This window comes from Equus quagga, chromosome 15, assembly GCF_021613505.1.
Source record: "Equus quagga isolate Etosha38 chromosome 15, UCLA_HA_Equagga_1.0, whole genome shotgun sequence".
Lineage (NCBI taxonomy): Eukaryota > Metazoa > Chordata > Mammalia > Perissodactyla > Equidae > Equus > Equus quagga.
This window is the reverse complement of record NC_060281.1, coordinates 39,160,667-39,187,621: the sequence shown is the minus strand read 5'-3', so window position 1 is coordinate 39,187,621 and position 26,955 is coordinate 39,160,667. Positions and strand designations below refer to the sequence as shown.

The 26,955-nt window shown below is 42.2% G+C and overlaps 1 protein-coding gene across 1 annotated transcript; it reads left to right on the top strand.

The window, feature by feature from the left end:
* Positions 1–434: 434 nt before the first annotated feature.
* LOC124227000 (butyrophilin subfamily 3 member A3-like) lies at positions 435–12,693 on the top strand. The gene is made up of 10 exons (XM_046640891.1): positions 435–552; positions 1,645–1,816; positions 4,735–4,819; positions 5,075–5,422; positions 6,780–7,061; positions 8,529–8,687; positions 8,873–8,893; positions 9,925–9,951; positions 10,412–10,438; positions 11,974–12,693. Exons 2-10 carry the CDS (start codon positions 1,811–1,813, stop codon positions 12,501–12,503), a joined length of 1,485 nt encoding a protein of 494 aa, XP_046496847.1. The 5' UTR covers positions 435–552; positions 1,645–1,810; the 3' UTR covers positions 12,504–12,693.
* The last annotated feature ends 14,262 nt before the right edge of the window (positions 12,694–26,955 follow it).

Genomic DNA, 26,955 nt, shown 5'->3' with positions numbered 1-26,955 from the left:
CATACTTCCATTTAGCTCTGTTGTAAAAGATGTCCTGCTCCATGTGCCCACCTTCATGCACACAGATGTCAGCAAATGGCCACAGAAACATCTTAATTAATATACCTCTTCCTCTCTTCAGACATTAAAATCGTGTAAATTTTCTGCTTTGTTCTGCTGATAATCTATTATGGTATAAAAGACATAAAACAGGTGTAGATAATGAAATCCTGATTACACACAAACATACACGTGAATGATTCAAATAGGTAGACACAGAGAGACACAAACAGTGAGGGGATTAGGGCTGGAATTTTTCTCCATTCTGTACAATCCAGTACAGTTTCAGTTTTCATTCTACATTCCTCACTGTTGCCTGCCCAGCAACTGATGAGAAACACCCCTCTGAGCCAATCAAAAACCAATTCTTCCAAAGAGGGACTCTGTTACTGTTTGTCATAGTGAGCAGACTCTCCTCTTCCCTTTCTTCCAGAGGAGCATGTTAACTATAATGCAGAACTATTGATCACCTTCATTCTGTGAGCTGTGATTTCCAGATGGGAATGCCATAGGGTAAGTGGGGGAAATTGGTAAAAGCCATGGCCACAGGCCCTGGAAGGACAGAGGCTAAACAGCTCAGAGTGGGCACAGGGAAGTCCTCACCCAGAGAGAGGGAGTTGGTGCTGGTGTGTGTGGTGAGCAGATGAGGGGTAGCGGTGGGAGGCAGCGCAAAACGTAGGGACCTGCATTGGGAAATTTGGTGGGAGGGAGACAACCTGAATGAGGAAACTTGCCAACTACATGTTCTTAGGAACTTCCTGTGGTCAGAAAGGAACACTGGACTCTTAGAATCTCTGCTGATCATTTCTGGGAATGTATTTTAAGAGATTTTAAAATGAGATGTGCCCTAAAGATTTATATGTAAAGATGTTCCTTACAGAATTATTTGTAATATAGAAAAATATGAACGAACCTCCATATACAAGATAGATATACATGTATAACTGTTGGAGGATGGCTAAATGACACAGTGTTCAATCATGAAGGGATTTCCAGACAGTCCTTAGCTCTTTTCAAAAAGACTTTTTATTTATAATTGTTATATATATACATATATATAAATATATATTATATATTATTATTATTATTACAGGTACAATTACTCTGCTGTCCTCAGAGTGAACATAATTTAATTTATAATTTTATAATTTATAATTTTATTAAAGAACTTTTATTTATAATCATAACAAAATTTAATCCACTTTGGATACTTAAATCATATCTACATTTTGCTATTGTAGATTTTACTTCGATGAACAACCTTAAACATAAATCATTGTGTTAACACTTGATTTTCCCACTTTAAGAGTAATTCCTACAAGTGGAATCTCTGGGTCAAAGAATGAAACATTTCCAAGGTATTTGGTATATATATACGGCCAAAATACTTCCAGAAACATCTACATTGTTATGGTGTGAAGTATATGATTACCATTACAGATTATTTAAATTTTATTATTTTACATTTTTCCCCATTATAAATATGTTTGTAATTAGGACCAAAAACAATAAATATCCTAAAAAACAAAGCCTATTACCCACTCTGAGGACAGCAGAGTAATTGTACCTATAATAATAATAATAATATTGTCCTCTCTCTAGCAGCACAGAGAACAGTTTGAAGAGGACAGGATGTGCTGAACGGCAATGTTTTGTCTGAGCGTGTGTCCAGATTTCAGACAAGGGTCTGAAGCACTGCCAGCTGCACAGACTTCTGCTCCCTTGTTCCCCGGCTGTTCCCAGACTTGCAGGTAGCCTGACTTGGGACCTCATGCTGGTTAGTTTTGGCAGAGTTGTTATTTTCTGAAAAAGTAACATGCTACTGTCACTATAATTACTTGTAACAGTTATTAATTGTTAAATTATACATGAAAACTTTTTGAATTTAAAACCTTCTTCCAAAATATAGTGTCAAAGACAAAAGTATCTTACACTCAATCCTCAGTTCTCAGAGTAGCATGTATCCTTTTAGAACTTTCTTAAGGCAATTATACAAACATGTATATACAAATTTATAACTTTGTTTTCTTTTAAATAGAATCATTAAAATGCGCTTTTTGTTCACTTAATATGTCTCAACTGTCTGGGTTAGTGACTATAACTTAGTCTTAACTGCCTCATTAAATTCCTTCATAGCGATGAGCCATTAACTAAACAGTTTCCTATCAGTGACCTTATAGGTTTCTGATCCTTTTTTTAGTTCTAAATATAACGCTGCATTGTCATCCTTATACATGCTTCTCTCTGGACACCTGCAAGGGTTTTGCTGGAACAAATATATGGAAGTGGAATTGCTGGGCCAATTATACACATTCTAAAGTTTATATTTCACATTGCTTCATGAGTTACTGAAGTTTAAACAGGCATTGTCACATGACTGAGATCACACAGCTTGTGAACCACAGAGCTGTTAAATAGTTTCCATCCTGTTTTGTACCTACACCTGACAGCTAGTGGGCCTGGCACATAGTGTGTGCTCAGTAAATATTTGTTGGGTGAATGAATGAAAAGATGGATGAGACTTGGTCTTATCCCTAGCTGTCCCATTCACTAGCCTTGTGATTCAGAAATGCTGGGTTCAGCCTCTGACTGACTCCAGAGCCTCCATCAAAGAGTCTGCCTGGATTTTAACCAGAGTCTTATGGTGTCCTGATTCAAACTTAGTGATGGCCATGGGTTGAGGCTTAGAGGAGTCCACAGTGTTGTTCCAGAGAAGGGCACACCCTCAAGTCATTTGTCAGCACCCCGTTCCACCTGATGTCTTCAGGGAAGGAGAGGATGCATGATGGGAGAAGACCAGGGAGAAGTGAGAGGCTATGTCCAGAGATCTCAGTCCTGTCTCTGAGTAATCCACCTAGGCCTACTCTCAGGCTCTCCACTATCTAGGGATGCAGCCACATCTGGGGATGTTAGGATGGAAGCCAAGCTAGAACTCCAACTAAAACCCAGCCTTGACAGCTGGCAAGGGCCCCACACCTCCCTTATCACAAATGTTCACAGTGATGCCACAGACCTTGCCTAAAAGATAGTAGAGGTGTTTTTCTGAGCCAAGATACAGTAGGGAGCACTGGACAGCGTGTGGGGAGTCTGCCTCTGAGCTGGGAGAACCCCAACACTTTGTAGAGTCATGAGCTTTATTGGGCTGCTGTGAGATCCTAGCTTGACATATTTGCCCCTTCTTTGCAAGTGCCAGCTCTTATATCTCTGCCTCAAAAGATGTTTCTCTAGCAGTGGAAGGACTAAGACCAGGGAGTTTATCCATTGCTGGTGAGCCCAGAGGCTATCAGCCAAGGAACATTGATGAACACCTGGGGAAAGGGAAGACAGGAAATGAATAATTTCCTTCTCAGGGATATTTCTTTTCCAAAGAACTATTGTGAAAAGGTTCTACTGAGGCACAACGAGTGCTAACACTCTGACAGGCATATCCAGGACATACTTGCTCCCTGAAACCACTTCATTTAAAAATAGGAATAAATACATTAATATAGGCAAGTCCCAGTGGGAGCATATGAAGCTGTGAATGGCTCCCTAAGCCAGACCAAAACAGCATGTCATTCTAACGGCAGACACTTGTCTTCACAAGACTCCACCTCCCCTCCTGTTGTATGACAACCATTTAATGGGATCATTTTAACTTGTATAAAATGCTAGTGAATATTGATGGGTTAATATATTACCCCTCATCCATTCACTCATTCAAGAAATATTATTGAGAGTCCCATGTGAACCACACACTGTTCTACAGGGTTGTTAAACATCAGGAAACAAAATTGATCAATATCCTTTCATGTGGAGCTTTCGTTCCAGCAGGTGGAAACATAGTAAACACATAATATGTTTGATGATGAAAATTCAATGGGGAAAAGAGAGCAGGCTCAGGGGGACGGGAGCAGTTTGCCGTAATCCTGTGGTCAGAGAAGGTCTCATAGAGGAAGCAATTTTAGAGGAAAGGCTTGAAAGAGGTGAGGGAATGAGCCTTGTGGATATCTGAGGGAAGAGAGTTCCAGGTAGAGGGAAGAGTGAGAGCCGAGGCCCTCTGTCCTGGTCAGTTTAAGGACCAGCAAGAAGGGCAGTGTGGCTGGAACAGACAAGGACAGTAGGAGAGATGAAGTGAGAGGTCAGGTCTTGGAGGCCCATGTTGGCCATTGTGAGGACTTCAGCATCTACTCTGAGTGAAACGGGAGTTACAAAAAGTGCTGAGCAGAGGAGAGACATGATGTGACGCAAGGAATGTTCTGGCTGTTGTTTTGAGCATAAACTGTAGGGGACACAAGTGGAATCAGGGGACCCAGAGAGGAGGGTCCTGCATTAATCAGAGTATGATGGTGGAGGCTGGGACCTGGCTGTGGGAAAGAGGAAGGATTCTGAACATATCTGGACAGCAGAGCCAAGGATTTCTTGATGGATTAGGGGTAATGTATGTAAATTCAAACCTACATACATAACATTTATGGTAAATGCATGTACACTTAACATTACATATTTTTATGCTTGATTTTCATGTTGAGCTCAAAGGTTAAGAGATTCCCAAGCAGACATTTTGACAGAGGAGGATCTTGAGTCACCACACTAGTGACTGTGTGTTTCACCCTGAGTCAACGCTGGGGAGGTGGAGGTTTGATACGGAATTCGTGATCTTCTTCCACGTCATTGTTTCTGCCTGACTCTCTCCATCATCTCTCTGCAGCACAGATGAAAATGGCAAGTTCCCTAGACTTCCCTCTGCTTGACCTCCTTGTCTGCCTCATCTTGGTCCAGCTGCTTACCCCTTGCTCAGGTAAGGAACATTCTGCTTTTATGTTTCTGAAGCTGACAATTGCCTATTAGTAGCCAGTCAGAACTTCTGACAACTTCTCATACCTGGAAGTCCCATCCAAAACAGAAGGTGTGCATGTCATTAAGACAAATTGTACTTCTGTTAGAATCTTGTTTCTCTCTAGATTTTTTTGTACCTCACTGCCTCTACATGAGGCCCCTTCCCTTACCATCATGGCCCACTCCTTCTGATGGAGCTTCACCTTTTAATGACCAGGTCAGTTTTCTGTGATTGGACCCCATGGGCCCATCCTGGCCATGGTGGGTGAAGACGCTGATCTGCCTTGTCATCTCTCCCCGAGAATGAGTGCAGAGACCATGGAGCTGAAGTGGGTGAGATCCAGCCTTACGGAGGTGGTATATGAGTATGTAAATGGGAAGGAAATAGAAGAAAAACAGATGGCAGAGTATCGAGGGAGAACTTCAATTTTAAGAGATGGCATCACTGAAGGGAAGGCTACTCTCCGAATTTACAACATCAGACCCTCTGACACTGGAAACTACCTGTGTTATTTCCAAGATGACGACTTCTATGAAAAAGCCATGGTGGAGCTGGAGGTTGCAGGTGAGCATCCAAGTTTTGTTCTGAGATCTTTCCTCTGTGATTCTGGGGGGGCAGATGAATATTTCATGCTCCAAATCCACCTCATAGCACTCCTGGCTGGTCACTAGGATCTGCCTCCACTGCTTTCCCTCTTTGTTTCAGTTAGGCCTTTGGGAGAGACACAGGTTTTCCTCTAGAAATAATCTCTCCTGTACACTATAGTATCAAGTAAAGAACTCCCTCATGCTGGCCACCAGGGTCTAAGAGACGAATTGAAAGGTCAGAGTTAGGAAGGATAAGAAAATATCTCGTCTGTGACAGCACACAGCTTTTTTGGTTCAGTTGTGTTCCAGACCGCTTCTGTGGCTCCTCCACGTGAACACTGCTGTGGGCCTGGGGAGTCACACCTGCAGGACATCTGTGCTGCCAACGTTCTCCAGCCAAAGGCCCCTGGAACACACCAGCAGTTGACCAATTTGTGTTGATTTAATGTTGCAGGGAGAGTGTCTCAGGCAGAGGGTGTTAGAGAAGACTCGGTATAGAATTTGGGCTTGTGTTAGGGGAGTTGGAGGGGGATTTATGGAAGTAGGGCTTTGGTCTGGATTGAAAGCCATCAGGAAGGTGGGATGTGTGATACTATGGATGGGCGTATTAATGAGTCTTACTAAGGAGGAAGACTAAAGTAAAACCCAAGCGGTAACTGGTCAAGGAGCAGCAGTCACTCATAGCCAGGATAGGGAAATGTTTGGTCATGACTGTGGTTTGGACAGTGTTCATATTTTTCTCTATGTTCAAACACAATTTTTGAGTTGTCCTGTTTTTGTCTTGACCCATCGTAGTGACAAAATGCCCCTGTCTGATGCTGATGTTCCATGAAGTTGCTTATATTCAACAGGAGAACACTGAGACCAGGCTGATGTTCAGATATCAAGGGTTGCATTTCTCTGTGTCAGGGCACTCTCTTGCCCTGTGGCTTCTGGCTGGATTTGGTCAATGAGGAGCCATTGCAGAAGATGAGAGAAGTGAGAGAGGAGAGAGCGGTCTAGGTACTTCTCCTCCCAGTTTTCTCCCTGCAGGACCTTTCCAGCTGACTGCCCTCACTACATGACTTTATTTTTTTAGGTCTTCAAAATGGCTTCTTTTCCACCCTCCTTTGGGTTTAGAGGTGGGTGGTAATAGCTCCATTGTTCCTGGCCCTGGGGTATTGTACCATCCCATGTAATTTTCCCCTCACCATGACCACACTTTTGTAAATAGCTCCTTAATGAAACTCCCATTGAATTATCTAATGTGAGTGTGTCATTGGATTCCTGGTGAAACTCTCATCAATACAGGAGGCTTCTTTGAAAAGAATTCAGGCTCATTTATCCTTCCACAGCACTGGGTTCTGATCTTGATATTGAGATGAAGGGTTATGAGGATGGAGGGATCCATCTGGAGTGCATGTCCACCGACTGGTATCCCCAACTGGAAATACAGTGGAGAGATGTCAATGGAGAGGACATGCCAGCTCGGGCAGCATCTTTGCATGAAAATAGAGCAGGTCTGTATGCAGTCACAGCATCTGTGATCCTGAATGGCAGCTCTAGGGAAGGGGTGACCTGTATCATCAGAAATCCCCTCCTCAACCAGGAAAAGACCACCAGGATTTCCATCGCAGGTCAGTACCCCACTTAGCCTCAGATACACTGTGCTGAGCTGTGGCCATTGAAAGAAGGAGGATGTGTGATTCTCTGTTGCTGACTTGGGTCTCTGCAGTGAATATAAGGCACAGAGCAGGATCCAGAGCTTTCTTCTTACACCAGGGATGTTTCTTTTCTCCAAAAGCTGTTTATGTCACAAATATTTACTATTTCCTTTGTGCCAGGAACTGTGATAGGCAATGTGAATTAGGGGAATATGGTAAAGATCAGACCCTTAAGCAAAGACAAATGATAAAACTGGAAAAAATATGCACAACTGGTATCTTATGGAAAGAACTAATATCCTTAAAATATAAAGCAATGCAATAGAAAATGAGCAAAGGATATGAATTATTAGTTCACAAAAAAGGAAATAACACAAGATGTTGTCCTATCTCATGCAATAGAAGAATGTGTATGAAAACATTTCCACTTGTGAGATTGGCAACAAAACAAAGGAAAACAAAATTGAGGTGGCAGATAACACACTCTCGTGGCAGGAATGTGGGGAGACCGTTACTTTTAGAAATTTATTGGGACAATCTGGTATGTTTTTGGTACAAATTGGCACAACTTCTATTGGGGGCAATAGGTGGAATTTCTCCAAATTACTTAATAAATATTGATCCAAAATCCCACTTCTGGGAATTTCTCTGACAGAGGTACTTGCCTGTATGAAATGACTCATGTAAAAGGCTATTTCTTGTAGCATTAATTACAATAGCAAAAAGTTAGAAACTATGCACAAGAACTTCTATGCAACAGAATACTGCACAGCTGGGAAAGAAGACACAGACATTCTCTGTATAATAATATGGCAAGATCTCCATGATGAAGAGAAAAAGCCACCCGCAGACCAGTTTGTATAGAATGCTGTCTTTGGTATAAAAATAAATAATACAAGTATTCACTGTATGTCAGGATCTTTATAAGCATTAATTTAATCCTTTAACCTTATGAGTGAGGTCCTATTATTACCCCCATGTTATAGATTAGGACACCATGAACAGAGCAGTTAAGTAATTAGTCCAAGATCACACTGCCAGTTAAATGGAGGAGCCAGAATTTTAATGCAGGCCCTCCAGCCCCAACATTCCTATTCTTAACCACATATTAAGCTGACTAATGAGAGGCTAATAAATGGGGGTAGGGAGGAGGGACTTGGAAGACTTTTAGACTTTTTCGATATTTGAACCATGTACATTTGACCTATTGAAAAATTAACGTAGAAAAAACATTTGATTCTGATGCTCAAGTAACTCCTATTCACATGTGAGAAGCAGACAGTTCAAGGTAAGTAATAGACTATTTTGTAGTAAGAGTTTACCGAAGTCCTCCCCAAAGTTCCCTGAGACTTTTGGAGGAGAAAGATCATTTAACATCATGAGATCAACTCTATGATTCCAGCCCTGGGGGTGAGAGGCTAACGCTCTATTCCATTGCAGACCCCTTCTTCTGGAGAGCCTGGCCCTGGATCTCCACACTGGCGGGGACCCTCCCAGTCTTGCTGTTGCTTCTCACAGTGGCCTGTTACTTCGTCTGGCAACAGCATAAGGAGAAAGAGAAAGAGCAAGCAGAAAAGGAGCAGGAACGAAGGGCAAGAGGTATCAAATCAGGGAGAGAACCTGAGGCACTGGCTTAGGGGAGGGTGCCCCCCAGGATCTCACCCCATCCCCACCCCAGGCACCCACCCCTGCACTGGGTCATTTGTAAGTTTTATTTTCCAAAAGTCCTCCCCATTCAATCCCCATAACAGTAGTGTCTTTTTTTTTTCCTGCTTATTTTCCAGAGTACCTCCAGCTTGTACTGCGTAAGTTCAGATTCCCCCAGGGGTCAACTCACGTCTTGGTATCTCTGCATTAAGCTGTTTCATGACTCTTCAGGTTTCTTCCATTGCAAACTTAAGAGAGATAGACTGCCTGTCATGGCTCATGCCTCAGTGGCTCTGATATTTTCTCTGAATTTGCATCTAAGACTCTCCACTCCGATATTTTGCAGCTGGTTTCCTCACCCTTAACTCTTTCTAGGACTGAGAAATATCCCAGATGCCTTTAGAAGGGAAAGAAATAAGGGTGGGTGAACTGGGAGAAACAGTGGGGAGTATTTTTTTTTAGTGGAGAAAAGGGGCTTCAGTCTCTTTCCAGGAGGGGCTTACAGGCTCATCAGCCCATCAAGTCAACAGGGAATATCCAGGGTGCATTTGAAAAGAAAGGAGCAGGAAGGGATATAACCCCCTGGATAAAGTGCCTTCCCTATGCTAGGAACCTCACTAGTTGCTTTACGTAATCTGTACCCTGCTGAGAAGAAAACAAAGAATGAAAAGTTTAAAAGAATGAGAAAATCAGAGAAGAAGGAGAGGGAAAAGTGTGTCTTAAGCAAAGGAGTGGCCACAGTGTCTCAGTTGTCATGGATTTATTACAACTACATTTAAAATATAGAATCTGAAATTTCCACATTAAGTTGCCCTATTTTCCTCAGAAGTAGAGAGGACGTAATACAGCTTGAGATCGATGGATTCTAGTACACATACACATACTCGTGTACACACAGTAACACCCACACCCAGGTATGGGAGCATAGATACGTACAGAATAGATCTGCCGGGTCTCAGCTGGGAAAGCACTTACATAGTGGCTGTGGTATCATCAGCATGCAATTTATGTTCTCAGATATGGTATGAAGGAGGAGAGGGGAGGAGAGAATTGAGCAGGCAGAGGGAGAAGATGGGAAGGGTGGGGTTCAGGGTCAAAAAGAACAATTACATGGATGTAAAACAAGAGAAAGGAAATGACTCAGAAATGACATGTTTCAGGTGGCATCTCTACCTTTCTTCCATTGTAGGTGGAGAGAAGTCTCAGGACTATGCTGGTGAGTGACCATGATGTTCTCTAAGCTTCCCAGCACATGTGTACTAAGCATTTAAACCTTTTCTCTGCTATGTGACACGTTGGCATTCTCAGTAAGAATACTGAAGATCTAGCCCAGAGGCTCATTTTCTGTGGGGAATTTCACCCCTGCTTTTCTGGAGCCTCAGAAAGGACCTTCCAGATAAAACATCTGGGCATTTTCAGCCACCCCTCACCCTGCTGGCACACATGCCCAAACCATAGCAAAGCCTGGCCATGTCGCCTGCAGACACATCATGATGGAAGGAGAAGTCCACCATTTTTTTGAGGTCATATGCCTGATCCAGCAGAGCTGTAGATAAAGGAAGCTGGGTACAGAAAGAGACTAAAGAAAGGGAGAAAGCAAAGGATTAGTGAGAAGAATAGGTGGGAGGAAGAACACAAATAATGCCTTTTCCTTATCTGTGTCTCCTGCCTTTCAGAATGGAAGATGGCCCTCTTCCAAGCTGGTGAGTGAATCACTGTATGCTCCCTAGGACAACAACCTGAGGGACCATACGCCTATTTTCTTCTCCAACTTTCAAGATTCTGGGAACAAAATTCCTCATGACGGGGAGAGTTCCGGGTGTGTGATTTGAGGTCCTCGTCTCAAACCTTAGTCCATCTCCAGGGCCTTCCTGCTGAGAGCCCAGAGAACCAGGGAGGATTGCTCTCCTGGCTTCCACAGATCTTCATGGGAAGGAAGAGGCATAAAGGGTAGATTGAGGGAAGGAGAGGCAGAGTGAAATAATACTGCAGGGACAGTGAGGATGTGGAATGACCAAGGAGAGAAGGCAATGAGCTAAGGCCTTTGCTTTTCTCAAGCTTTTTATGCCACCTCCTGCTGCTGTGTGTCCTAAAGTAACTTAATGTTTCTAAAGTTTAGTTTCTTCAGTTTTAAATGATGATCATAATCCCTATTATGTGAGGGCTGAGGTAAAAACTAAATGAGGTGATGAATGTGTTTTGTTCAAAAACCAACAAGAAAGAGATGGCATGTTCAAACTGGGTGGCTGAAAAAGGTTTAGGAAAGGAATACTTTACAGAGATGGGAGTGGGATTAAGGAAAATCAACAAGGGAATGTGAAGTGCTCCAGGGCTCACAATAGTGGGGAGGTGTCACCACCCCTAGGCTTGAAGGAATAGAGAGAGGGAGCAGTCACTGGAGCCCAGAGGAAGCTGTAGCTCAAGGCCAGGGCTGCCTGAGAGGAGTCATGCCTTTGCTAGAGCATCACTATCTGACGTTGGCAGGGAGGAAGTAGGGGAAACAAACGCTGTGCTTCTCTTTTCCTTCTGCTTCCAATTAGCACCTCCCATTAGCCAAACCCAACAGGTAACCACAGTCAAGAGCACCCAGTGATGTTGTCCGTAGAGGCTAGATTCCTGGGGCCCAGAAGAGGGTAGAGAAAGGTGAAGAGTGGATCTGGGAGCAAAGAAAGTCCCCAACATGGCCTCTAGCACAGAAAAGGCATGGAGCTATTATGTTATCAAGGCTCCTTCTCCAGGACCATCCCTGTGCTACATATAAAACTTGTGCTGTCTTTTTCTACTTTAGAGATTAGGATTTTTATCCCCATTTTCCAGATACAGAAATTGAGGCTGAAAGACATTCTATACCTTGTGTTTATAGAAAGAGAGACTATAGAAAAGGAAAAGTAACTCAGCTCATGAGTGGTAAAGCAAGGATTAAAATGTAAATCTATATAATTATAAAGCACAGGTGGGTAAAGTCAATTTGTGGAGGGAAGTAAGAAAAAATATGGAAGGACGCAGCCAGCTTGAGATGTCGAGTTAGGCAGACCCTGACCCTCAGCATTCCTGGCCACTGAACACAAGACACCTGGGCCTTTTGTTTGCTATTATTGAGAGAGTTACATTCAGGGCTGACTGGGGACACTGGACACTGGACTCAGACCTCCTCAGCCAGACCCAGGTCTTGGAGTCTGAGGCTCTGAGGTCTAGGAACAGTGGCTGACCCCATGGTCTGTGCTCCAACTTTCCGCAGAGGATGTGATTCTTGATCCAGACACAGCAAACCCCCGACTCCTTGTTTCTGAGGACCAGAGGAGCCTGAAGCTGGCAGTTCCACCACAGAATGTACCAGACAATCCTAAGAGATTTGATTACTTTAACTTTGTGCTTGGATGCAAAAGCTTCACATCAGGGAGACATTTCTGGGAGGTGGAGGTGGGGGGCAGGAAACAGTGGCTTCTGGGGGTGTGTAGGGAGAATGTGGAGAGGAAATATCATGTTTCTATAAACCCCCGGAATGGATTCTGGACTATGGAGCTGTCTCATGGGAATGACTATCATGCTTTCTCTGGCCCTCGGACCAACCTGACAATTGCCAACCCTCCTCAAAGAGTGGGGGTATTCCTGGACTATGAGAGTGGTGAGGTCTCATTCTACAATGCCCTGGATGGATCTCACATCTACACCTTCCTGCGCGCCACATTCTCTGGCCCTCTGCGGCCTATTTTTGAAGTTTGTACTTTTGATCCCACTGCTTTAACAATTTGCCCAGCACTCACATGAGTGCAGAGTTCCCTGGTTACTGAACTAGTGTCTGATCTTTCCCTGGAGACCCCAGTGACCCCAGTCTCTGCTGGTGGGAATGGGGACCCTCAGGTTGAAGTAACAGCCTTGTTTCCCCTGCCCAGCCCAGAGCTGAGGGCCTCCTCCTTAACAGCAACACATCACAACAATAAAATACTTGCTAAATGCCCACACTATGTGAAGCACTTCACTCATATTAATTCCATTATTCCATATGACAGTTGAGTTTGGTACCACTTTATTGTCTCCTTTCTGTAGACAAGGAAACAGGGATGCAAAAAAGTGAATTAACTTTTTAAAATTGACTCAGCAAGTGAGTGAGAACTTGGATTTGAACAAAATTAACTAACATTTATAGATAACTTAAAATATCCTGGGTGCTATGCTAAATGCTTTAAGTGAATTTCACTCATTTAGTTGCTACAATGGCTCTGTGAGGTAGTCTCATTTCAAGAATGTGGAAACTGAGGCAGGGCCAAGTTGAGTATCTTGTTATTGACAGAGAAAGTTGTGCTGCCAGGAGAGGTTTGACACCTGCCCTACCCCTACCCCCTTGCCTGTTTTATTCTCCAGACCCTCTGCCTCTGTGGTGAAGGGACCACAGGCATCCCTGAGTTTCCCTTCCCAGGGCACCCCAGGGTAAGGATCACTGTAGGTGACCGTAGAGGCCACAATCTACTTGGTTCCTTCAAGGTCGGTTGTCAGAGCCAAGGCCAGGTGCTTCAATGGATTCAGGGTGACGTGGTCCAGAGAATGAATTCACAGGGACTGCATCATACAGGATGTGAAGGGACTAGAGGCCAAACTCTTAACTAATAATGGGCACATGTGTACCCACTCTGTCAATGTGATGCGTGATCATGGAGCCAGAACCAATCCTGCTACTTTGAAGGTCTCTAGGAAGCCTAACTGAGCACCTAAAGATTGTCTGTGGAATAAGAATTTGGGAGGAAGGAAGGTAGATGAACTCTAGTGATATTTTTATCACACTTTAGAAACTGTCTCCAGGAAAGGGATATTTCCACCCCTGATCATTCTCTAATGTTCACAGTTGTTCCTTTCAACTGATGGATGCTGGTGAAAGGTTACTCTTCATTATCATCACCATTATTGGTCACCACTGTATATCCCCTACCCAGCATGTGGTTGTCAAGTTACATTTGTTAAATGGATTTGTTACTAATCTTCATTTTCAACTGAGCTCTTTCTAGAATTTAATCACTTACAGTTTATTTCCTAAGGTGTCGCAGTTTACCTCATTGCAGTTTTTTCACAAAGTTCTGATTGTATTAGTTTTCTATTGCTGCCATAATGAAGTACCACAAATTTCAGGACCTAAAACATCATAAATTAATTATCTCACATTTCCGTAGGTCAGAAGTCCAACACGGATCACACTGGGCTAAAATCAAGGTGTATGCAGGCTGTGTTCCTTTCTGGAGGCCTTAGAGAAGAATTTGTTTACTTGCTTACACAGATTTTTGGCAGAATTCAGTTTCATGCAGTTCTAGGACAAGGTTGCCATTCCTTGATGGTTGTCAGCTGAGGGCTATTCCAGCTTCTAGAAGCTGCTACCTTCCTTGGTTTATGACCCTCTTCCTCCATCTTCAAAGCATCAATGGCAGGTTGAGTCCATCTCAATCTTTGAATCTCTTCTGATTCTTTTTCCATTGACTCTGCTTGACTCTTCTGACTTCTTCCACTTTTAAGAACTTATGTGTTTAGATTGAGTCTACTTAGATAATCCAGGATAACTTTACTAAGAACCCAGGATAATCTTCCTACTTTAAGGTCCAAAACCCTAATTCCATCTGTCAGGTTCCTTTTGCCATGTAATGTATCATATTCACAGGTTGCAGAGATGATAGTGTTGACTATTTAGCCTACTGCACTTAGCATATTCACAGCCTGGCTCACTCTGAAGGAGAATGAGACCTCCATCCTGGTAGGCCCCTATATAGACTAAGGGCCTCCATGATTGGAGATTCCTGTGAATCTTTGGAAAATTTATCTGTAGCCCTTTATTCACTTGCTAGACTCAGGTGTATATGTCAGAGTGTACTTCTCCAGAAAAGATAATTCTCACTGTTGGACACAATATTCTGTGCAATTTCTACCTAATCCCATCTCTTAGTTTGGGTTCTTGAAAAACTGACTCTGAGTCAAAGCCTTGGTTTCATGTGGTCTATTTGGGAAATGTCCCCAGGAAACCCAAGTTTGGAAATAAATAAAACGAAAAAAGCCAACTAAGTGACAAATGTCATTCAGGGAACATTAATTTTGGTTATCATCTGGGCAACTTGGCAGGATCCCACCCAGGACACTCTGAGAAACCATGTGAAATTTTGGGATATACCTCAGAATCCTTCTAAAAGGGGTGGGGAACCTGGGCCATTGATACAGTACTCCCATCCCCCATTGGTTGAAGGTGACCCCTGGAGTGTTACCTCCCCTGCACTTCGAGTTTGGGCTTTGTATATGCAAAGCAGCAAGCGTCATTGGCGTTAGATAAAGCTCTCAGGTGGAGAAGAAGAAAGGCAAACACCTGGAGAGTTGTTATCTTAAAGTAGAACAAGGGGCTATGGGATTGGGCATCAACAGAATTTATTTATAAAGTTCTGCCTCTGAGAATATGCTGAATGCCTGTTAAGACCTGTCTGCCCTCCCTCAACTCCCATCCATTTAGCAGTGGTGACTTCCTGTCTTCCAAAACATGTCCACATAACGTGGCCCAACTACCCTCTGATGTAGACTGCACCTGTGATGGACATCTGGCCCAGACTACACCAGAGGTCATTTCTTGCATATTTTGATTGAATGGCTCAGTGATATGAAATGAATTATACCTGGTTAATAGCAGGTATGCATGGGTGCTGTGGGAAGGCATTTTCCATCCACAGTGTTGTCTAAAGAAGCAAAACAAAGGTAATTTACAGATAAGATAGGCTGAAGCTGACATGCAGAGAAAATAATTCAAGAAGGAGAGAGTTTGAGAGTGGCATCAGCAGCATGGCAGAGTGAGTGGTTCTCTTTGTCTCCCCCTCTTCGAACTACAACTAAATGGACATTCATTGATCAATGGAGGGTAGCCACACAGCACCTCATTATGCCTGAGAGACCCATGCTGCTATATATCGGAAGGTGGATGAAGTACCCCAAGGGAGGAGGTGGAGATAGATGAGAACTCTCCAGCCTAAGACAGCCAGTACATATGAGCAACTGCTCTCCCTACTAAAGTGCTCATAGCCCCAAGGGTGAGCATGCACCTTGGTGTGGCTATGGAAACAAGTGATTGCAGCCCTGAGCGCCCCATGATTACTCTTTGGTCCAGTGAGAAAGCCCACAGTCCCACTACAGCCCCAGGGAGTAATTTGGGCTCAGACCCAATGGGGATGCCTTGCCTACCAAGCTGAAAGGCTGGTGTGACCTAGGAGCAGATGTGGCTCAGCTGCAAGTCGGGGTCAACAATCCTCTGGCTGTCTTAAATACCCATAGCTCTGCTGCAGCCCCAAAGGGGAAAGTGAGACCCAGTGGGACTGTGGAAGTGTGTGTCAACAACCCTGAGCCCCAGCATGATTGCTCTAGGTCCAGTGGGAATGTCTGCAGTCCCACTGTGGCCCAAGGGAGTGACTCGGGCTCTTACCCAGTGGGAAGGCCCCTCCCACCAAGCACAAACACTGGTGTGACCTACGAACAGATGGCAGCATATCTGCAGCCTGGGGGAAAGTGCCCTCATCTACTGCAAATGTCCACAGTATCATAGCAGCCCCAAAGGTGCATTACAACTGGCAAGACTGTGAGAGAAGGCAGCTGCATCCCTGAGCCCCTGTGTGATCACTCTCTTGACCAGTGGGAGAGTCCACAATCCCACAACAGCCACAGGGAGAGGTTCTGGCCCAGGGCCAAGGGGGGCGAGGGGTCCCACCCGTCAAGCATAATAGCTGGTATGACCTAGGACCAGATGGTGGCAGAGCCATGAATCTGGCGAACAAGCTCCCAGCTGCCTCAGAATTCCATACCACTGCTGCAGTGCCTAAGAGGGGAGCACATTTTCTTGATGGGTCTGTGAGGCATGTGGCAGCAACCTGAAGCCCCCGTGTGATTATTCCCACAGTTAGTGGGAGATCCCACAGGGCCACTGTGATCCCAAGAGGTGGCCTAGGCTTGGAGAGGAACAGCTGGAGGGGATCCTAGTGGGAATAGAAGACCCAGCTCCTGGCCCTTCTCCCCAGTGGCAGTAAGCAGAAACCGTGACCAAATTCTATCTATATGCAGAGGCACAAATCCATGCCATCAAGCAGTATGAAAAAATATATTCAATCTCCAGAATAGAAGGAAAATGGCAAGTACCCAAAAATCAATCCTGAAGACACAGAAATATATAACCTAAATGACAAAGAATTCAAAATAGTTTTCATTAAAAAACTCAATGAGTTAAAATATAATACAGATAGACAACTCAACGAGTTCAGGAGCTATGTCACAAAAGAGCTTGAAACTATAAAGAGGAACCAATCAGAAATGTTGGAGATAAAGAACACAATGGATGAGATAAAGAAAAATCTGGATTCCCTAAACAGTGGTGCTGATAATATGGAGGATAGCATCAGCAGTCTGGAGGACAGGAATGTAGAAATGCTTCAGATAGAAGAGGAGAGAGCTAAGACTAAAAAGAAATGAAGAAACTCTCTGAAAAATATCCAACTTAATTAGGAAATGCAACATAAGGATTATAGGTATCCCAGAGGGAAAAGAGAAAGAGAATGGAGCAGAAAGATAGTTCAAAGAAATAAATAGCTGAGAAACTCCCAAAACTTGGGAGAGAGCTGGAAATCCACCTTACAGAAGCCAATAGATCTCCAAACTTTATCAATGTAAAAAGACCAACCCCAAGGCATACAGTAGTAAAGCTGGGAAAAGTCAATGACAAAGAAAAAATATTAAGGGCAGCAAGGCAGAAGAAAATTATCCACAAAGGAACACCTATCAGGCTGTCAGTGGGTTTCTCAGCAGAAACCTTACAGGCTGGGAGAAAATGGAATGACATATTCAAAATTCTGAAAGAAAAACACTTTCAGCCAAGAATACTCTATACAGGGAAAATATTTTTCAAATGTGATGGAGAAATAATAACTTTCCAAGATAAAGAAAAGTTAAGGGAGTTCATTGCCACAAGAACCACCCCCACATGCAGGAAATCCTCAGGAAGGCCCCCATAGCTGAAAAAAAAAGGAAAGGTGTTACAAAACCCTGAGCAAGGAGATAAGTAGATAGACAAAATCAGAAGATTGCAGCTCTCCATCAGAACAGGTTAGCAAGTGCTTAATTATAAGAGTAAAGATAAAAGGAAGGAAAACACCAAGAACAAATATAATCTTGTCATTTTAACAACAAACTCACAACGCAAGATGAAATAAGGTGTGACAATAACAACTTAGAAGCAGAAGAGGAAAGCTATGGAACCAGTTTAGTCTGAGAAAATAAGAGGCTATCAGAAAATGGACAATCTCATCTATGAGATTTTTTATGCAAACCACATGGTAACCAATAAACAAATAATTAGAACAGAGATACAAATTATAAATAAGGAGAAAACTAAAAAAACCAGCATAGAACACTACCTAACTGAATTGCTAGTCCAAAATACATGGAAGAGAAACAGAGGAAATGCAGGAGAACTGGAAAATGTGAAACAAAATGGCAGCATTAGGCCCTCAGATGTCAATAATCACTCTAAATGTAAATGCGTTGAATTCTCCAATCAAAAGACACAGAGTGGTAGGATGGATTAAAAAACAAGACCCAACAATATGCTGCCTCCAGGAAACACATCTTAGCCCCAAAGACAAACACGGACTGAGGGTGAAGGTATGGAAGATGATACTCCAAGCTAATTGTGAAAAAAAAAAAAAAAAACAGGTGTTGCCATGCTTGACATCAAAAGTAAAGGCAACAAAAGCAAAAACAATCAAGTGGGACTAGATCAAATTGAAAACTGCACAGCAGAGGAAACCACCAACAAAGTGAAAAGACAACCTACTGAGTTGGAGAAAATGTTCATAAATCATATATTTGACAAGGGGTTACTATCCAAAATATATAAAGAACTCATACAACTCAGTGGTAAAGAAAACAAACAATCCAACTTAAAAATGGGCAGAGGAACCAAATAGACATTTTTCCAAAGAAAACATACAGATGGGCAACAGGTATATGGAAAGGTGCTCAACATCACTAATGATCAGGGAAATGCAAATCCTAACCACAGTGAGATATTGCCTTACACCTAATAGAATGGCGATCATCTAGAGACAGGAAATAACTAGTGTTGGTGAGGACGTGCAGAAAATAGAACCCTTGTGCACTGTTGGTGGGAATGTAAATTGGTGTAGCCACTATGGAAAACAGTATGGAGGTTCCTCAAAAAATTAACAATAGAACTACCATATGATTCAGCAATTCCACGTCTAGGTATTTATCTGAAGAAAACAGTAATACTAACTTGAAAAGCTATTTGTGCCCAATGTTCATCGCAGCATTATTTACAATAGACAAGATTTGGAAACAACCAAAGCATCCAATGGTGGAAGAATGGATAAAGAAAATGTGGTAAAGAAAATATTATTTAGTCATAAGAAAGAAGAAAATTTTATTTGTGACAACGTAATTGGACCTCATTAAGCTAAATGAAATAAGTCTGATAGAGAAAGAAAAATACTATATGACTTCACCTGTATGTCGAATCTCTAAAAAGTCCAAGAACCTGAACTCTTAGATACAGAGTACAGACTGTTGGTTGCCAGAGGCAGGGGTTGGGGGTAGAGGTGGGTGAAATGGATGAAGGGAGTCAAAAGGTACAAATTTCCAGTTACTAAATAAATAAGTCATGGGGATGTAAAATACAGCATGGTGACTGTAGTTAATAATACTGGATTGTTACTGGAAAGTGGCTAAGAGAGTAGATTGTAAAAGTTCTCATCACAAGAAAACCATTTGTAACTCCATATGGGTAATGGATGTTAACGAGACTTCTTATGATCATTTCATAATGTATGCAAATATTTAGTCATTACGTTGTAGATCTGAAACAAATATAGTATTATATGTAAACTGTATCTTAATTTTAAAACCCCACAAGTTCAGATAAAATTATTAAGAATTCCAAGATGGCAACAGCAGAGCATTAAACCAAGTGTGGGGCCCTTCTGAGCGTAGGGTCCTGTGCAACTGCACAGGTGACACCCTGTGAAGCCAGCCCTGTTTCCTTCTCTTTATAACCTCTTGGAAATGCCCCTCCTCTTCAGTCCTGTGGCCTCTGTCCATGTTACTGTAAGTTCCCCCCTGGACTGTCACAGTAGTTTTGCTACTTCCTGTTTCCTTAACTGTCCTTCCACCACATTGTCCTGAGACCTTCACAGAACATACATTCAACCTAGGCCTCTGATTCCCTCTTCACTTAAATCCTTCCATGAGAATAAAGTATAAAATACTACACATGGTGTCCAAGGCCCTCTATGACCTGCCCCCATCTGGCTCTACAGTCTCATCTTCTCCACACCCTCAACCCGTGACACGCAGTCTTTATACAAGCAAACGCCTGACTGATGTGTAGTGTTGCCAGATTAGCAAATAAAAATACAAGATACTAATTTATATTTGTCCCATGCAATATTTAAACATTCTTAAAAAAATTATTTACTGTTTATCTGAAAATTAAATTTTAACTTGGATACTATCTATATTAGTCACTCTCTCTCTCCTTTTCTCCAAGTCACACCTCAGAGGCTGCCCCTTCCTGGAAGTCTCACTGGTCTCTCCCATCACTATCATGGCACCAACACATGGCTCCTTGTTAGTATAGTCTGTGCTGTTTGGCCCCCAGCAGACTCTGGGACCCAATAGCCTGATTTCAAAGTCTAGAAAGAGTCACTCCTATCTAATTGTGACAAGTTACTTAATCTCTTTCTGCATCACTTCCTGCATCTGTAAAATGGGCATGATGAGGATGGTGATGGTAAGAGGAACAGTGCCTGCCTCCGAGGGTTGTCCTAAGGACTCAGGATTTCACACATGTATGAACCACTTAGAATGATTTCAGATACATGGTAAATGGTAACTTTTTGCTGTTTGAATGACTTGCCTGTGAATTCTTGGCCAGAAGGATCACATCTCTAGTTCCTCGTACAATCCCTGGCACACAAATGATGCTGCTTTTTGAATGAACTTGTCTGCTTTAACTCCAACCTAGAACCTTGAGGAGGAAGATTATAAAACCTTAGCTGGTCTAGGGACTTACCGAGTGTCGAGAAGGCTCCTGTTAACAAGGCTCCATTTTTCCCAGGCCACCTGGGTGTCCTTTCTGGGGCAGCTCTCCACCCTGGCTTCTCTCCTTTCACACTTCTGCTTATTTTGAGGCCTTGTCACCTCCCTGACTCTGCCCTTCTCCCATCTCAGCGGCAGTGTTTTGCTAGATCTGCAGCTGACCTGTCTCTGCAGGCAGAGAGTGGAGGCTACTATGCACCCCCGAGCCTGGCCTCTCCTGGTCCCTCCTCTGAGCCAGGCTCTTCTGCTCCTGTGACCCAAACCTGTCAAATGCCAGAGACTCAACATTTCATATCACTCAGCCGGAGGTTCTGAAAGACAGAGGAAGCAGAAAGAGAAAGGAGAGATTGGCAAGGAACATTCTGGGTGAAACCCTGAGGGAGAACAAGAAACTCATATCATCCCTTTCATGTTACTCTTTGGGCAAGTAAACTCAGCGGGCAGGACAGAGACCTCCTGTGCTTTGGCCAAGGACCTTTGCACTGTTATGTGTTCTCAGCTGGCTGACACTTTTCTCTCCTGCTCTCATTGGCTGGCTGTGGTCACCAGCGGCCTGTGCCAGTCTTAGCTGAGGATCAAAACAGGGCAAAGCAATGAGGGGAGGGTCTGATGAACGACAGAAAAAGTTCAGAGGTCAGGCTTCACAGTCAGACAGAGCCAGGTTCAACCCTGGCTTTGCAGCTCACTAGCCCAGTACTTTGATCCAGCCTGTTTCCTGCAAAAATTGGGATCATAATACCTCTGTGGCAGGTTTCTTGCAATAAAGGATAAACAAAAACTCACCCCCTGGGGCTCACTTGAGTCATGGGGAGGCACACAGCCCCTAGAGCAGGGGGAGCACTGAATAACTACTGGGTGTTATTATTGGGGTCTTAGAGAGAGGGTACAACAGGATTCTGAAGCATGATCTTTTCCCAAGAAGGAGCAAAGTTAGGAGGAATAAAGGAGAGATTCTTCCTCTCCTCTTCTGTGATCATCTTCATTTAGGAGAACTCCCTGGTTTTAATGTGAGATGGTGATGGGAGGCTCAAGAATTCTTTACAGAGGAGCAGGTGTGTTTCTATGTCTATGTCTTAGGGGCCAAAAGCTACATATGCACAGCACTTTTAATGCAATTGAAGAAAATGTCAACAGATTAAAGAATGGGAAGTGACATAGATTTGGGAGGCATTATTCTTCTCCATAATCCTCAACGTTGTTAAATATGTTTTCACATTACAATGATTGGGAAGGCAATGTTGGGTGTGAAGAATACTGGCAGTGAGTTGGAATAACAGTCACAAGTTTAGTCAGAGAAGTCCACAGCTGTCACTGTGGTAGGGGATGTTAAGGAAAAGAGTCATTAAGCCACCCTGGATCTGGGTGTTTGCTTTGTTTATGTAAGTTGACAGGGGAAGGATTGGATGGAAGATGAAAAGGATCCCACAGAATTGATCATATTCTGAATTTTCAGAGTCATGTTCCTCAAACAGACATCTGATTACACTCCTCTGAGTTCCCAAACCTCCTGTGACTTCCCATTGGCTCCTGCAGTCTTACTGGAGTGGGGGATGCTATGGAGATTTGTAATTTCTAAAATAATTTCCACATTTTTTTGAAAATTTGCCTTACTGTCACTTTAAATCTAAACAAACACAATCTAAGCAGACTGTATATGGCAATGGTTAACATCATTGTAATAAATTATCGCTGAGTGCTTCTAGTTTCCAAGCCAACTGCTATGTTTATAATCCCGTCAGTGACGAATGAACTCCCTACCTACACATTTTAACTTTTTGTATTTTTATTTTTTATTTCTTCTGTAGAGATATAATATTCTCATTTATTTTTAAGTTTTCATTAAAGTATAATACACTTAAAAATATCTATGTCATAAGGTCGTAGATCAATATTTTTTCACAAACTGAACATTCCGTGCAATCAGTAACCAGATCAAAAACTAGAACCACACCAGTACCCCAGAGCTGTCTCATCTTGTCCCTTCCAGTCACAAGCTCCCCTGAGGATAAATGTCCCTGACATCAACAACTGCTTGTCCATGTTTTGATACTGAGATGAGTAGGATCATACAGTGTATACTCTTTTATGTCTGGCTTCTTTTGCTCATCATTATGTTTGAGATAGTTATCGTACTGTTGACCCATTATTCTGTTGACAAGATTCAAGTTGTTTCCTGTTTGGAATGGTGATATTAAGAACTTTTCAGAACATGGTTTTTGGGGAACATAGACATGCATATCTTTGGGTATGTATTGCCTTTAAACATGTATCATCTTTAAACATGATATTATGACTGGATAATTTCTTGGAGGGACTTTTGAAATGTGTAAACTTATTTTTATAGAATAAATGATTTATTATCAATAAACAGCACTCTGCCTCATTTAGTTTCAAAATTGTAGCTGCTGCAGCAAACAGTATCAGGCACAAGTTCCTAGCTAATCTCAGAGATGGTGGCACTGCCCGTAGTCACATCAAATGACTTACCTATGTTTATCGCAAGGAAAAATATAGAAGAGACATCTCAACTCTGGCGAGGAGTTTTATCTGTTTTTTATGACCTCTCGAAGCTCTGTCTATTCCTTCAGAGCAGTACCAGTTACAGGGCAGCAGTGACTTAAGGAGCTCTGTTCAGAAACCTGAATGACCTGAAAACTGATTTTTGATTCATTTCTATGGGGATTTACCGCTTGTTAGGTGCTGAATTGTATCCCCCAAAGTTTATATTTTCAAATCCTAACCCCCAGTACCTCAGGATGTGACCTTATTTGGAAATAGGATCATTGTAGATGTAATTTGTTAAGATGAAGCCATTAATGTGGGCACTAATCCAGTATGACTGGTGTTCTTATAAAAAAAGGCAGATTTGCAAACAGAGACAGGCACAGGGTAGAATGCCATGTGAAGATGAAGGCAGAGATCAGGGTGATGCTTCTCTAAGCCAAAGAATGCCAAATTGACAACAAACCATCATAACGTAGGAGAGAAACATGGAACACAGCCTTCTCTCACATCTCTTAGAAGAAATCAATCCTGAAAACACCTTGATCTTAGACTTCCAGCCTCCATAACTTTGAGGCAACATCTGTCTATTGATTAAGCCTCCCAGTGTGTGGTACTTTTCTATGGCAAAGTAATAAATCCCCCTTTATAACGTGGTAACCTGGGTCATTGCCAATTTGCCTGATCTTTAATTTGGCTTTTATCTTGGGCTTAACGAGTGGCTCTTAGAACTGTGTAATCTTGGGTAAGTCATTCAATTTCTCTAAACATCAGTGTCTTCATCTGTATAATTAGGATAACAATCATACCTATATCATAGGATTATTGTGAGAATTAAATAAAATCTGCATATAAACAACTTCTTAAAATATTTCTAAATAGTACCCTTTTTTAATATTAGCTGTTATTATTACACAATGTCACAAGCTCAATAAAGTCCCAAAAGAAGAATTTGTACAAGCCAAATTCTCTGGAATACAGAAAAAGGAACAAAGTAAGTAAATAAATATAAATTATCCTTAATAACAAATATGGAAAAGGACAGAAAAGCTGTAGTTAGACTACTTGAAAACAAGAAAACCATGATATCAAAATTTATGGATACAGCAACAAAATAGTTCTTGGATAAAAAGGCATAGCTTTTAAGGGTCTCATCTTTTTTTAATACAATATTTTAAGAGAAAATTTTTTGTTCTGTGTCGGTTGCCAAGAACATTTCACCTGCTACATTTTCAGGTGCTTCTTTGGGGTCTTTTTTTAACATTAACTAATTAATTAATTAATTCAGCACCAATACTCTACTTTTTATCTGTCGCCGTACATATGTGTCTCTTTACCTTTTAGCCCTTCCCCAACCCACTTTTCCACTAGTAACCACTATTTGTTCTCCTTTCTGTGTATTTAGTTGTTTTTCTTCCACACCAGTGAAATCATGGGGTGTTTGTCTTTCTCTGTCTGACTTACTTCGCTTAACATAATACCCTCAAGGTCCATCCATGTTCTTGCAAATGGCACAATATTTTCTTTTGTATGAGTGAGTAGTGTTCCATTGTGTATATACAACATGTGTTCTTTATCCGTTAATGCATTGATGGGCTTTGGGGTTGCTTCACATCTTGGCAATTGTGAATAATAATGTGATAAACATAGGAGTGCATAAAACTTCTTGAATTATTGATTACATGTTCTTTGGGTAAATACCCAGCAGTGGAATAGCTGGATCATATGGTATTTCTACCTTTAATTTCTTGAGAAAGCTCCATACTGTTTTCCACCATGGTTGTACCAGTTTGCATTGCCACGAACAGTGTATGAGGGTTCCCCTTTCTCCACATCCTTTCCAACACGTTATTTTTTTTCTTATTAAATATAGCCATTCTGATGCATGTGAGGTGATATCTAATTGTAGTTTTGATTTTCATTTCTCTAATAAGTAGTGATGTTGAACATCTTTTCATGTGCCTGTTGGCCATCTCTATATCTTCTTTCTTTATTTATTTTATTTATTTAATTTTTTTGGTGAGGAAGTTTGGCCCTTAGCTAACATCTGTTACCAATCTTCTTTTTGCTTGAGGAAGATTGTCACTAAGCTAACATCTGTGCCAATCTTCCTTTATTCTGTATGTGGGACGCCACCACAGCATGGTTTCATGAGTGGTATGTAGGTTTGCACCCGGGATCCAAACCCACGAACCCTGGATCACCAAAGTGAAGCACGCAAACTTAACCACTATGGTGCCAGGCTGGCCCCACAACTTTTTTCACAAGTGATTTTATTGCTGCTTTTCGTCAAGTGATTTGTGAGGCCCTATATCTTATAGTTCCTCCAGAACATCGATTCCCTTCCTGGGGTTAGAGAGGAGAATAGAGCACTTCTCTCAGCAGATGCCAGGGAATGGACAGAAGGGCCCTGAGGCAGTGCTTGTCCCTGTCTCAAGTTGTTCCTGAGAGGCGGTCCTGGAGCCTCTGCTTACACAGCCTCCTGGAGGGAGCCTAACTCTTATCAGTAGTGGCCAGGTACCTGGGGACAGATTGTCAGTATCATTGGGGGTGAGTAGGTATTTAGGAGATAAAGATACCCAGATAAAAATACCCCGCTGATCATTTTAGATTATATAACTGAAAGGTACTCCTACATTTATCTTGCAAATACAACATTGTTGAACCAAGTATTTCAGAACTGTATTCTTCTACCTGACAGGTGTGCTGAAGTTTCCAAGGGAAAGTGAATTTTGTGTGAAACTTGCTTTAAAGACACCAAAGAAATAAATAAATAAGGATGGACATAAATAAATAAATATGAATTAATAGGTGAATAAACCTAAGGATACATTATAATAATATAATTACAGTAAAATGTTCACTGTTGATTCTAGATAGATATATATGGTGTTATTCCAAAAATACTTTTAATTTTGATCTATCTTTTAAAAATTTCATGATAAAGTGTTGATGGAGGGGGGCGAGGAGGTAAGATGTGTATTTTACTGCTGATAACAGAGACCAGATGTACCCATGTCTTAAAAAAAACAGGGGTTGTTTCCCTTTCATATAAAATGAATTCTGAGAGCAGCAGACCAGAGCTGGCCTGGCACCTCAGAGCAGCATCCATGCCACAGACTCCTTCTGTCTTTATTTTCTGCCATCTCAGCATGTTCCTTCTATTCTCAAGGTTGCTTCATGGTCGCAAGATGTGTTTTGCACTCCAGCTCCAAAGACCATGTTCCAGGCAAAAGGAAGGAAGAAAGTAGGATATATGCACCTCCCTTGAGAAACACAACCCAATAACTTCCACCTAAAAATCCTTGGCTGGAACTTAGCCCCTTGGTCTCTCCTACCTACAAAGGGGGTGGGCACAGTGCAGGACCCCCTGAAAACCAGGTTTGGTTACTAAGAAGAAGAGGGGGAAAGATATGGCACAAGCAACTAGGCATGTCTACAGCAGAGCCTAAATACAAATAGTTAGAATATAATCAAATTCTATCAGCCAAGGTCACAACAAAGCCCTAAGAGCGTTCACCATTACCTTGAGATGTAAATAAGTATCTTGGGAGGCTCTAGGCCACAGGTAGAACCAGTTTGTCCCAAAGACACCTTATAGAAACAG